At 38.9% G+C, this 14,429-nt stretch overlaps 1 protein-coding gene across 1 annotated transcript in view; it reads left to right on the forward strand.

The window, feature by feature from the left end:
* Positions 1-14,429, forward strand: part of SLC6A2 (solute carrier family 6 member 2) — a 59,462-nt gene that overhangs the window by 21,981 nt on the left and 23,052 nt on the right. Inside the window, exons 3-5 of the mRNA XM_083870250.1 lie at positions 3,608-3,845; positions 11,420-11,558; positions 12,288-12,422. Coding sequence (XP_083726376.1) covers positions 3,608-3,845; positions 11,420-11,558; positions 12,288-12,422 — 512 coding nt within the window. The remainder of the gene's footprint in view (positions 1-3,607; positions 3,846-11,419; positions 11,559-12,287; positions 12,423-14,429) is intronic.

Genomic DNA, 14,429 nt, shown 5'->3' on the forward strand with positions numbered 1-14,429 from the left:
TATGTTATCAAAGGTGAAGCACAAAATGGGAAAAGCCACAGAAATCATCTTCAGGGTGTTTGCTGGCTGAGTGTAAGAGAGGGAAATGAGCAGGAGCATTTCAGCCCTGCCCTCCCTTTCCCCTGTGTGCTGGGAGGAACTGGGTATCTCTGGGTGGAGGAAGGAGTTTGGCAATCCAAACATTGGAAATACCAAATCCCATCCACGTTAGTTCAGCCCTGTCTTCCCCATTGACTAAGGTAACCACTACTCCAGGGCATGGAGCTTTCCCTGCAGAAACCAACATACCACAGTGGCTACAACACTAAAATGGAATTGTGAAGACTGGGGTTCGGCCACTAGGCTTGTAACATCACAGGAGTTTTCTGTGGTATCTCTGTACCTCAGTTTTCCTGCCTGTGAAGTGGGAGCAATGATTCTGGCAGTCTTTGTAAAATGTCTTTCAGATTTAGCAATGAAAAGCACTTATTAAAATCTAAACATTATTATTATTGAATATTTTCCACTAGGATTAACTCTCCAGCATCACTGAATAAAAGGCTGTGGAGTGTTGTTTGTGCACTGCATCATTCTACAAGGGAAAAATAGGTTAGGTGCTTCAGGGTGTTTGGCTTTGATCAGGAAATGATCAATGTGTGAAAGAAGCCATATGTGTTCTGTACATGAAACAAGTATTGGTTAAGGAACCTCAAGAATTTAAGTATTGTTTGCCAGCAAAAAATGTAAGTTCCTTTGTATGCATACCAGACTAAAATATCTATCTAAAATCTTATGCAAAATATGTATCTAAAATCTTATGTGAAAGCCTTTTCAACACAGAGATATCTGAAATTAAACCAGGCAAGCTCATCTGACCTTAGAACCTTAAAATTCAGATCATGTTCATCCTGGAACTGACAAAAGCCGAGGAGCTTAACAATAGCAATCCAAACTTGATGGATCCGCTGCGTGGATATAGGTTACACTGAGTAAATGTTAGTCTTCTTTCTCAAAATACAGCTTTCCTCTTCAAGCAGTCTAGTGCCACACAATACTAGCAAACCCAAAATTCACAGCAAAACCAGCAATATAACAAAAAATAAGTAAGCAAGCTAATAAAATAATGTGCCTCAAATTTTTAAAATTAATTCATATAGCTTTACCTAGCCCTTCTATAATCCCATCATGGGAGACAAAATTCATCCCAGCACCCAGGAACCTGAATATTCCTGCTCAATAAAATTCATGTTGGTATTATTTATATACCTTTGGATGACAATGAGGATTTTGAAAACCTAAATGCAAAAATCAGACCTTCAGGATCTCAAAGCATTTGAGCCAAAGGCCACTGTGCTCAGAGGTATTCTGTGTTGACTTCAGGATTGAAAAGATTATGAGAAAGGAAAATAGAACTTATTTCATGTATATTCTTGCTGACATTCCAGCTGTGTTTTTAAGCTGACATTTTCAAGGTGGACTAAACATACATTACTGTTGATATTTAAGGTTTCTTATTACAAGACTATAGAATAGCGTAAGTTATTTGATTCTCAAAAAGTAATAAGCATTGAGACATATTTGCACTTCAGTATAAACTCAGTACTTTTAAAGTTTTGACTGAAACCTCTGATAACATGCAAACACATTTTACTGCTAATGCTTTGGAGTTGTTTCTGGGACAACTCAAATCTCTCACTCAAAGGAAAAGTACACAGTCTACACAAATTTATAACAGCTTCTCTAAATGAACAGCACTGTAGTTCTAATTTTAGCTATGAATATTATTGCTATGAACTCTAAGCACTCTACTTTTAATGAGATGCTATCATAACATATGCAATTACAAATATACCCTGTAACCTTTGTAACACAGTCTGTTTTCATCTCTGCATTTTTTTCCAGGGTCTATTTTAGACTGTGGGTGGTGCAGCATTACTTTTAAGAAAACCTAGAAACATAAGAGCATATTCATTCCTGAACATTCTTACAATCACAGAGAAGGGCTATTTAAAACACATTTGATCCAGTATTTTTTAGTCTTGCTATTAAGCATCTCTCATTGTCCTCCTGGATTGGAGGAATTTCAGGAATGCTTTATTAAACAGCAATAATTTAATTTTAGTATTTCATATATTATTCATACTTAGTGTTTTAGCATTCACCTTAATACTTAAGAATTATTCTTTTGGGGGATTCCTCCTTCCTCTCCGTTCTATTGGTTGTGGTGTATCACTAGAGTTTGAGTGTTTAAGTACTAGATTCATTTAAGCACTAAGGATTTGAAAATACTGTTTCATCTTTACTTTCACAATTATTTCCCTATTGTTAGGGATGAGCAAACTGGTTTATGAATTAAAAATCTCCTGCAGAGCAGAGAGTAACTTTTGTACACACAGCAGTCTTTGAACTGCCAACTCCTTCAGGGTCAGCATCTGTTCCTTATGCAAATTTTAAACTGGGATTAATACTTGCAGTGTTTGCTACTTCCTTTCTTTATAAAGAAATAAGAAAGCCTAATAATCTCCAACTGCTAGGCTTCCAATTAAACTGAAGACAACTAGAAGTAAAGGTTTGCACTTAGTTGCTGTGACAGTACCCACTGTGACAGTGATGACATTCATAAAATAACTGTAGTCCCTACCTTTTATATGCATATATACATACAACTTTGAGGGAGGATTCAGAGAACAAAGCTGCACACACAGTAAAGAAAGAATGATTGAAGTCAAGGCAAAGCAAGATTCCTGACCCATTCTGCCAGCCAACTTTTATTGGGCTCCAACATTAGTATCAAAACTTCCTCCCAAACGTTTGGAACATATCCATTTTCATGAGGAGAGCATGCACTTTCTGGGATGCTCTTGCTAAAGAGACCCCCCAGCCACACTTCATGATATGCAAAAACACAAAGCAAATGTTCAAAGTCAAAAGAGAATGTTTACACTCTGAATTCTGTAATCATGGAGAGATAGTAAAAAAGCTTGAATGTCACACACAGTTTAGCCCCAACCTGATATTCACCAAGTTTTACTGGCATGCCCAAAAACGACCTGGAGACCTCAGTGGAGCAGCAAAGACTGTTTCATGCATGATTTGGAGCCAGTTACATGCTGATGGAAGCCAATCAAGAGAGTAGTAATGGGAAAGAAACAAGAGAGGGATCAGTGTCTGTTCCAAACTAGTTCAGGGTGGGAACGTGAGCATAGGGAAACTTCATTTAAGTGTGGAGCTTTACTTTTCCAAGTGAAGTTGCCAAGGTCCCTGACGTCATGAAGATGAAGTGAGTTTCGCTCCTAACATGGGCGTGCAATCTTCTGCATTGGAAGCAAATCAGCAATGGAGTTGTACAAGGACAAATTTTGACATTGCACTGCTTAATTTCTTTTTCTGACAAACAACTGGATTTGATAAAAGCCAGTCATTTTCCAGAACCATTTCTGTAATTTTTTGTTTAGAGGTCAGGTACATTGTGTCCGCATATGTGTATGCAAATGTCAAAAATTCCTTTTTATTGCTGTGAAGACCTAAAATGAATTTGCAATCATGTATGGTTGAGTTTAATTCCAATGTTTGAGTATACTGCTGCATGTCAAATGCAATGTATAATCTAGTTTTCCTTTGTCTTTAGGTGTAGGCTATGCAGTGATACTCATAGCTCTTTACGTGGGTTTCTACTACAACGTTATCATAGCTTGGTCTCTGTATTATCTATTTTCATCATTCACGTTTGAGCTCCCCTGGACAAACTGCCACAACAGCTGGAACAGCCCGAACTGTACAGATCCCAAACTCTTCAATGCATCAGTGCTTGGCAATGGTACTAAATACTCAAAGTACAAACTCACTCCTGCAGCTGAATTTTATGAGTAAGTGTTGACCTGACTTTGCTGTTTATTCAAAGTTCTATGTCTAAGGGAGTTTCCTTGTGAAGGTAAAATAGTTTTTATCCAGCCTCTAGAAGGAGCATCAGAAGACTAAGATTAAAATGGAGCTGTAATGTTGGTCTGTATTCCTGGGTGACTAAGACTTTTGCCTCTGTGATCTTTGGTTTCTTCTGTATTAATGAAGTGCATGCTACTGAGCAAAATGGAATTGGACAAGACAGAAATCTTCTCCATATGCCACTTTTGCTTGCACCAGCTTTGCTAGGGCAAGGAAACACAGCAATATTCTGACAGAGGTGACTGCATGCCAAACTGAGCTGATTTTAAGGCTTTAAAATAACCATTTGTTCACAGATTTGGACTGTTTCTCTACTCACAAAATATTTCAGAGCAGCAGCAGACCTCTATGTGTTCCACTGCTTCAGTGGTTCAATGAAGTGAGATGAAACACTGAGCAGGAGGACAGAGCCAGGGTATAGAAGGGCAGGCTTTTACCAATGCCTAAGCAAAAGAGTGTTCTACAACATGGCCTCAGACAAGCAAAGGCACACTCAAATCAAACAGCTGGAATCAAACCCCAAAAGGTATATAAATGAACAACTGCACTAAAAAAACAAAGATACCAATCTCTGTATAAATATTTTCATTATCAACTTAGAGGGGAAAATGGGATTTGATTAGGAGAAAGAAAGGGGATGAACATCAAGCTATTGAATCAGCTGTTGAATTATACTGAATAATGAACTAATTAATATTTCTATTTTGGGAATAGAAGGATATCAGGGCACACACCTGCTAAGCAGTTAGTAGACTGTAGTAATCCTGCAGAAACAAAGGGAAAACACTGTTACCATAAATAACCAGTAGGGATCTTGGGGTCTCTGTAAATAGCTCTTTAACCTTTGTGACTGCTGTTTCTCTCTGAAGATAGCACAGTGAAAGATACACAAACTGCTGGCAGGGGTTTGAGCAAATGAAAGTCAGTGCTTTGAAAACAAGATTGGGGCTTGAGTTCAAAGGAGTTCACTAAAATGACAAATAATGACAGCTGTGAAATCTACTGCCCTTACAATAAAAGGCTTAAGTCTTAGTAAAGTAAAATGCAATCCATACATTCTTGCTTTGCCTTTTTATTATTTTAAATGGTTCTGTGCAACTTCTGCTATCACATCATGCTTGGGTGATGATTTTGACTTTGTAGTGGGTGAGGTTGTGGTAGAATCAATTCATGATGTTTTGATTTAGTTCTGCTGATCTGGGGAACAGTTCAATTAATGATTGTTTGTACACTGAAACTTGAAATATTATGGTTCTTTCCTCATCATGAAGTAGATTCAAGGTGCAGTGTTCAGAAGGTAAGAATGAAAAGGGAATTTGACATTTCATTATGCTTTGATCCCTGAATTTTGGGATTATAATTAGGTCACTAGGCCCTGTTCTTACCAGTGACTAGATTACATTGCAAAAATGAGAAGAGTAACCACTTAACTAAAACACTTTATAACATCTGTTTTCCCAGCTGTAAAAACAGGGAATCACAAGGGGCATTATATTCACTATCCAGTATTTGGATGAGCTCATCAGGTCCAGCTGTCCAGCTCAGGTGTCAACCCAAGCTTGTACAAAGTCTTAGTGTATTCAGATCCAACCTAATAAATGAAATCATAAAACAGTTTTGTTTTAAAATAACCTAATTCATGCTCATGGTCTTCTTACAACAAGGAGAATTGAATCTTTTGATTATAAAGTTTCATATTTCGTGCCAAGTCACAAAAGGAGATGGGAAGTGATACAGCTTTAGCTTGGTTCTCCAGGTTGTGTAGTTACTCCAAAACTCACACACAGACTTTTGGCCTCTGGTGGGAAGGCTGGGGGGGGAGGCAGGGAGGCCAGAAACACCAAACATTTATTTTGCAGTTGAAGAGTGACTGAAGAGAAGTACTTCAAAGCCAGGTCTCTAGGAGAGAGCTGGTATGACTATTCTGAAAAGACACAGATGCTTTTTTTTGGGACATAATTCCTTCACACTAAGCTGGCCTGACCATGAATTTAGAGTTGATTATTTCCTAAAGCCCTGTAGCTGCCAGAGCTGACTGCCTCTATCTCCACCAGCACAGGAATAAACTGTAGGAGGAAGTGGGAGTGCTGTGATGTGACAGTTCATCAAATACTACAAGAAAGGTACCTCAAATTCAGCAGAAATATGCTGGTTGTCACTACTTATATTGAGTGAGAAAAGGGGAAACTTGTAATCTAAGCCAAATCTATCAGCTGTCCAGTATCTGGCTGGGAGGAAAAGCAGAGAGAAACCTCTAAGCCTCAGACTTGGAAAAAAATAATTTCAAGTTGCAAATTCCATTCCAAGGCATGGAGAACCTTGGAGAACATATTTTGCTTTTGTTTTCAAGCCTCAAGAGCTGGGCAGAACTTAAGGTTGAAGTGCTTCTACACTGAGGCCTTGTAGAGAGTTTCATTTTGCTAAGTCTGGTTTCAGCTGTAGGGTCCCAATTCAGGCCGAGGTGACCCTGATGTCATGGGGACAGCTTCTTACAGCAGCAAGGAACAGGACCTCCACAATACTTCATTAGAGATGCTGAAAATCAACTACAAAGTATTTGTACACTGTAAACTTGGCAAACCAAGCTAAAATCTAATAACAACTGGTGCCTTTCTGCTAAGTAATAGCCAGACATAAAAGAAATCCAGTTAGGAATAAAATGTCAAGTCCACATTTCTTTAGGGACACACATTACTTTAATTCCTTCCTTCTTCAGTGGTTTGGAATTAAACACAGAAAATGAAAAGAACCTTCTATCCTTTCCACATTATTTTAGAATAACTCAATATAAACCTTTTTTTTTTTTTGGAAGAACACAAGTAAATTACAAATAAAGTTTCCCTACCTACTCCATATTGCTCCTATTTAAATAATTTATCTAAACACAAGCATACTTTATATTTGTTCTCTCCATTTTTGTGTCAGGGAAAAATCTATTACCATCTTGCTTTCATTTATACTGACAATTAAAAAATACCAGTTTGGAGGAACAAAAGCACTATTCTCACAAGGTTCTGTGTCTGAAAAAAATCACAATCTGTTGTAGAAACAAATCTTGGCAATTTTTTTAGAAAAAGCAGTGAAAATGTCAACAAACATTGGGCTACAGCTATTTCCCTCTGACAGTGCTTTTTCTCAGGGCTGTAATCCATTCTTTCTGCATGAGAAATTTTACAGGGAAATTTTCATGCCAGATTCAGTAAAGGAAATTCACAGAATTCACAAGTCTGCCCAGCTGTGAGCAATTGCAAAAACCCACCTAGGAACAAGGAATAAAACCAAGATTTAGTTATGGCAGTCTACATTTGTCATATTTATGAACATAATGTTTATGAAATTTATGGAAAGTGTGTGAACCAAGAACATACTGAAAAAAGCCCTCACCCTACATAGCAAAGGTTACTTTTATAGACCAGGAGATTCGTGCTTTAGGGTACAAGTCTTCACTGGAAATGCCACCCCAGGCAAAGGCTCCACATAGTTCAGTATCTCAGCAAATGGACTGAGCAGTGCTGTGGCCCCCAAAGATGCAAGAACCCAGCCCCATTAAACAATTTTGAAGCAAATTCTCCCAAAAGAGAAAATACTTCAAAAGTCAGCCTAAGCAATTCTGCCTGTAAATGCTTATAAACACTGAATCAAGCAACAAGAACTAGTGAGAGTGGATAGCCCTATATTCTGCTAATCACATCCAGTCTTTCCATTCAGCTCTTCTGAAACAGTAAATTTTGGAGAGTCATGAATGTGCTGGAGTGGGGCACAGTAGCAAAGGAGGTCAGATTTGCTAACTTATTGGGAGAATAAAGTTTTCAGTGCATTGAGATAAACATTTTCTGTATCATCATGATTCAAAAAGAAATTTCACCTGCAATGGGGCAACCCTGGATGTCCAGACAGACAGGGAATGAGGGGCTGGAAAGCAATGCTGTGGAAAAGGACCTGGGAGTCCTGGTCCATAGCAAGATGGACATGAGTCAACAGGGCCCTGGCATCCAGGAGGGCCATCCATGTCCTGGGGACATCAGGGGCACAGAAGGGGATTGTCCTGCTCTGCTCTGCTCTGCTCTGCTCTGCTCTGCAGTGGGGTGACCTCACCTCGAGTGCTGGGAGCAGTTTTGGGCACCACAATATAAAAAAGATATTCAGATGTTATAGAGCATCTAAAGGAAGGCTGTGAAGATGGTGAAAGGCCTTGAGGAGAAGCCATATGAGGAACAGCTGAGGGCACTTGGTCTGTTCAGCCTGGAGGAGATTGAGGGGGGACCTCATTGCAGTTACAACTTCCTCATGAGGGAAGAGGAGGGACAGGCACTGGTCTCCTCTTTATGGTGACTGGTGACAGGAGCTGAGGAGCCCTGAAGTTGTGTCAGGGGAGGTTTATGTTGGATACCAAGAAAAGGTTCTTCACTCAGAGGGTAGCTGGTCACTGGAAGAGTCTCCCCAAGGAACTGGTCACAGCCCCAAGCCTGACAGAGTTCAAGAAGTGTTTGGATAATGCTCTCAGGCATGAGAGATGTGGACATTTCTTAGAGATGTCCTATGCAGATGTAACAGTTGTACTCAACGATCCTTGAGGATCCAACTCAGTATATTCTATGATTAACCACAAATAATTACTTGCATGCCAGCCAGGATGCCACTGGTAAATTATGTGATTCCCAAAACCGAGTTTCCATTTACACAGCTCCATTCTCCAACACAAGAGGGAGCTGAAATATCTACAGAAAATCCCAGATGCTGCTGCATCCCCCTGGCATCCCCCTGGATTGTGGCACTCCGGGGTGGGGGTGAGGCACCCAGGGCACCAGCCCTGCACCTCAGATGCCTCAGCTGCTCTCCTGTGCTCTGGGCTGTAGGACAGCACTGTCCCAGAGCCAGGGTATCCTTCAGCATTGCAGCTGTGCCTACTCAGAGCTCTTTACAAACCATCCAGGGACACCCAAGCAGCTCAGACAGCAGCCCTGGGTATGGCAGAGCTGGGCCTGAGCCAGGCTGCCCCTGTGGCACCTCATGTGGAGCCACTCTGCTCTCCCAGCACTGCACCGCAACCCAGGGTCACAGTGAGGAGACCCTGGTGTCCAGCCTGCACAGAGCCAGCTCAGCTCTACACGTTTTGTACCCAAGCTCTGCCTCACACTGCTGTGTGGACACAAACTGCCATGAGAACCACAGCTGAGTGTAAGCTGAATATAAGTAGAGTTATCCATGAAATAAAATACCTGGAGCCTGGCAAACTCTGCAAAAAGGGCTCTATCCACTTCAGCTTGATGCAGATAGCCTAACTAACCACATTTCATGCTCTGAAACTGGCAACAATGATGACTGAACTATGGTTGCCCAAATATATAACACAGAAGATGCATGTAGAAGAGCTTTCTAATGGAGCACAATTATCATGCTTTAAATTGCCTTCTAAATTAAGTATACAAATTAATTTCTATAGATTGCAGATCATATACACTGACAGTTCTTTTAACATCTTCAATCTACAATTTGCATAAAGTTTTAAATCATGAAAACATAGTCTAACTACTAGAATAGGAAATATAGCTTGGGACACCAGGACTATGTCTATTTATACCTTATCCATTTTGTTGATTCTTAGTTTATGAAGCCATTTGGGTTTGATCTCATAAATAAGACTACTAACTTTTAGGAGTACTTAGATGTTCCTAGAAGTATTTAAGATGTTAGCTAACAAACACATTTGTTAGTTAACACACTAATTTACTGACAAGTGATGACATTTTTGAATTCTGAATGAATCTGATGCAACATATCTAAAATTCAGATAAATTGCACCCTTCCATTGAGAACATCAAATTTAGGCAAGTAACTTTTGCCTCTAATAAAAAGAGAAAGAGTGAGCTTTTAGAGCTCTGTAAACATATCTGGACTGAAAATTAAAATTATGATTGATTTTGGATTGAAAAAATGAGGCATATTTCAAGACCTTAAATTTGATCTATTTATGCCAAATTTTCTAAATTTCTGAAATAAAATCACATGAATCTGCACAGGGATGAATAATATCTAAAGCTCCCTAGAAAATACCAGTCTGACAAAAACATCCCAGAGAATTCTACACCTAAAACTCTTAAATCCTGTTTTCTGGCTATAAATTAAATGTGTTGGAGTGAAAATGATACAGAGTAATTTTCAGATCACAACCCTTGGCGTTTCTTTTTTCCTGGTTTAATTCCCTGTTTATGTGCAAATATTCACCACTTCCATAATAAATACATTCTGAATTGCTCACAGTAGAGACAAAGCACACATTTATAATAATCCTTATTTTACAGATGGGAAAACCAAGACACAGAGAAGAATTTATTGGTTCCAGCATTTCCTGTTATTAAAACTATGACTGGGTCCTTCATTTACTGAGTCCTACAGAGCAGCTGCCCCACTACCTCCTCAATAATTTGGTTTTAGTAGGGTTTATCTGTGAGTACCAAGCAGCTGAGCTGCCTGTTGGCTGTTTAGGGTTTGATGCCAAATTAAAGGGGACCCAAGTGCTGCACAAAGACTAAACAGAGTCAGTGGTACTAACAAACAAATCACTGTTTGCAGATTTCAATGGAGGTGAACTATTTCCCTTGAGCTGAATGCAGTGTGGAAGTAAGGCAGGAACTGGAGCCAGAGTTCTTGGGTGACTGGGGGAATCTTCCCAGCAGAGAGCACAGGGAAGGAGACAATGAGAAGAAATTTCCCTTGAGAGGAACCAGAAGGTCTGAATACAGCTTCAAACTGAGAGCCCTTCCCACTCCTGCCTTTCCTACAGATAGGTGAACAGACTCTTGGAACCCAGATGTGCAATATCAGAGTCATTGTGAATGTCATTTACACTCCCTTACATGGGATGCAGTCTTAGCATAAACCAGGCTCCTTTGTACAAATCCCTGATTTCCAGTGCATGTAGTTTGATACTCAGTGCTGTTCTAATTAAATATTTCTAGAGATCTGACTAGAATATCAGAAAGCTTAAACAATTTATTTCTCTTGCATTTTCCCAGCATAATAAAATAGATCCCAGTTCTACTGTCAGCTCCATCTGTTAACATTTATTCTCAGTCTTTCCCCAATAATATTCTCTTCTCATTTTTGCATGTATTTCTCATCTAATTTCATTCTTTTCTCAATAACAACAGTCTGCAAGCAAAACACTAATTCTAGTTGTCTACCAGTGGTTTTCCCTTTCTTTTTGACCCATTTGAATTCTGAGAGTATATTTTGTTAGCAGAATTGGACAAACATCTCTTTACTTATGAAGCAAGAATTGCTTTCAGAAACTCTTACTTAAGACATGCTTTGGACATAATTTGACGGAGTGACAGAGTACAGAGGCTTCACAAAGCACCTTCACTGACTGCCAGTGATGCCAGTAGTGCTTCTCCTGCTGCAGTGAAACACCCATTCCTGGTGCCCACAGCATGAGAAGTGCAAAAGCCTTTTTCCCCCAGTGACTTTGCTTTGTTTCTGTATATCTGGTATGTAGGCGAGGAGTTCTGCACCTGCACGAGAGCCGTGGGATCCACGACCTGGGCTTGCCTCGCTGGCAACTTTCCCTCTGCCTCTTGGTGGTGGTAATCATTCTTTTCTTTAGTCTCTGGAAAGGCGTGAAGACTTCAGGAAAGGTAGAGCTAATATTGTCCTTCTATCTTGACTACATTCTTTGTCTACTTTAGGAAGTCTCCTAATTTTAGAAAGCAAGAAAATAAATCACTCATTTTGAGGCATCCTCAGGGACCAAACTATCACATTTCTTGTGTGATATTCCAACTGAAAATTTTATCAATGTACTATTTTCACTTCAACAGGGGTGGTTTCATCCAGAAAATATTTTTAAATACTCAAAATTGTTTTAAATGTGCATCTTCTTAGCCAAATGTACTAATATTTCAACAGTGTAAGAGGCTTTAGTTTTATTATATAAAATGCCATGTCAAGAGAAATATTTAATGAAAGTCATTGGAAATCACTCTTTGACATTCCTCAGAAAATATACGTAAACAGAAATTCTAGAGCTGGATAAATTTGAGAGCTTTTTGTACATTTTCATGAAAGTATCACTTAACATCAGGCAATGACTGCACTTTTTAGTAAACAACATAGAGATGAGGAGTAATCAGCAGCCTAACACACACTGACACTGTCGTCTGTTTGTCAAAACTGTCTCCTACTGGTATCTGTAAACTTATATATGAAAATATTCATGGCACATAACAGCATTTTCCTTCATGTCCTAAAAAGAGCTTCTCCATTGAACTGAATGGACTAAACCAAGAAATTCCAGCTGTACTTATTACATATTCTTGAATCTTCTGTGACAGCTGATTAACCTTTGGGATCTCTGTTGTTTGCAGGTTGTTTGGATAACAGCCACTTTGCCTTATGTTGTATTATTTGTCTTATTAATACATGGAATAACCCTCCCTGGTGCATACAATGGAATAAATGCATACCTGCATATAGATTTCAGAAGATTAAAAGAAGCCACGGTAAGTTTACTCTTCTGTTCTCATTCCCTAATTATTAAAACTGTTGCCCTTGTTATTGAAACTGAAAATATTGCAGCTAAATTCTGAAATTAAATAGCTGTGCTTCTGCTTCTGGCCAAGCACTGGCCCCCTTTCTCTGACAGTTTAACTTTCCAAAAGTCTGCAAAACAGGACTATCTCACACTGAACCCAAATAATTCAGATCACAAGACACCACTGTGAAGGCACTTACAGGTGTGGCAGACCCCTAAAAGAGTCCATGCTTTGACTGTGCATCCAGTAAACTGCAATATCCTTTATACAGGAAATTGGAGTCATGCAAAAACTTACTTCTCAGAAGGCTAAGAATTTCCTCAAGAAGAAAATCTTGTTTTCTGAATCACTAGCTTAGATACTAACCAAGAAAACAAAAATACTGGCCTATGCAAACCTTGCTAAACATATAAAGTCAGGACCAACTCACCTAATCAAATCAAGGTCCCTCATGCAAATAAGATTTTCAAAAGTATGATGTTCTTATCTTACTATCGAAAATAATGTACAATTTCACTACATTGTTGAACATATCCAAACTAACTCAATTTTTGGAGTAACTTGGAACTAAGGCTTATTTCATACATTGTAAAGCAAAATCTACATGTAGAGTCGCTAATACATGAAATTAGCAGCATTTCACACCTACAAAGAACAAAGACTACAGAGATATTTTACCCCTCTACTATCCTAAAAATAGCATAAATCATTTATGAGACTGTAGTATCTCTATGGATGGGTCACAAGGCCATTCAAACGGTTATAAATCTGAAAAGAGACAATATCATTTTACTAGAAGGAAATGCATCATCCTGAAAAATTGCAGCTTTCAGAAATGTCTGCAGTCTGTCCATACTTGCACTGTACCTTTCCTATGAATCCTATCTTGATTTTTCCTGAATTATTAAAAAAGACCTCAAGTGTTACAATACAGACATATTTTTTATATTCTTAGCCAATAAATATATTCCTGGCTTTTTAATGCTAAATTTGAAAGCAGGCATTTCTTCTAAAACAGACCCAGACCCCATGTTGATTTTGGAATGATCCAATCAAGCTTCAAATGTGGGATTTTCATTCCCCTTTATCACAAGGCAGTTGCCACCCCAGTAATTCACATTAATGCATACACATAAATACAAAGATGAACAAAGCAGGTGCTTATTCTTTTGTTATATATTTTACGTGCTATTTGGAAATAAACATCACAATTTCAACTAGATGTCTATGGAGCTGTACTAGCTATACCAGGCCTCCCTCATCATCCTTGCCTTCTGTTTCTGGAAGGACATTTTTCGTGCTGCTCCTTCTTAGCTTAATATTTCTGCAGCTGCTATTTAGATGACCCTAAAGTTATTTGTCTCTAAGACTAAAATTTTCAGACAACAACAAAAAGTTACACTAGAATAATAAAAGACTAAAGATCACTTATGTTGAGAAAGGCCACTAACTGCTTTGTCATGTCAGCCCTTCAGTTGGAGATTGGGATCCCTGCTGCTGCAATAGCCTTGTGTGTTTAATCTTTGTCCTCAGGCTCCAAAGAATAGAATCCCACTTCATTTCTATGTCAATGCATCCCTGGATGTGATACATGATTTTTTTATTCCTTCCAAATGAAGAATCTAAGAAAGAAACATCCTAAGTCACAAACAGTAATGACCCACAGAGGGCTCTGGCAATGCTCTTCTAAAAGCCCTTAGGGCTCACTGAGCACTGCCAAGGTGTGCCCCATTTTGTGGAGCCACAAACTGCACTGAATATACACAGAAGTTATAACAGCATAAACACTGAAGAAGGCTGGAAAGACTGACAACTGCCTACTGTAAAATGTTCCTATCTGTTTATTTTCAATACATATAAAAGCAATATTCTGTCATAAAATAGATAGATTATGCCTCGATCAGAAGCCATGAAAATGAGAAACATGAGCATGAACTACAGAACAGCTCTGCTGTCTTTCTTCCTGCCTGGTTA

Source organism: Zosterops lateralis (assembly GCF_965231275.1).
Source record: "Zosterops lateralis genome assembly, chromosome: 12".
NCBI lineage: Eukaryota > Metazoa > Chordata > Aves > Passeriformes > Zosteropidae > Zosterops > Zosterops lateralis.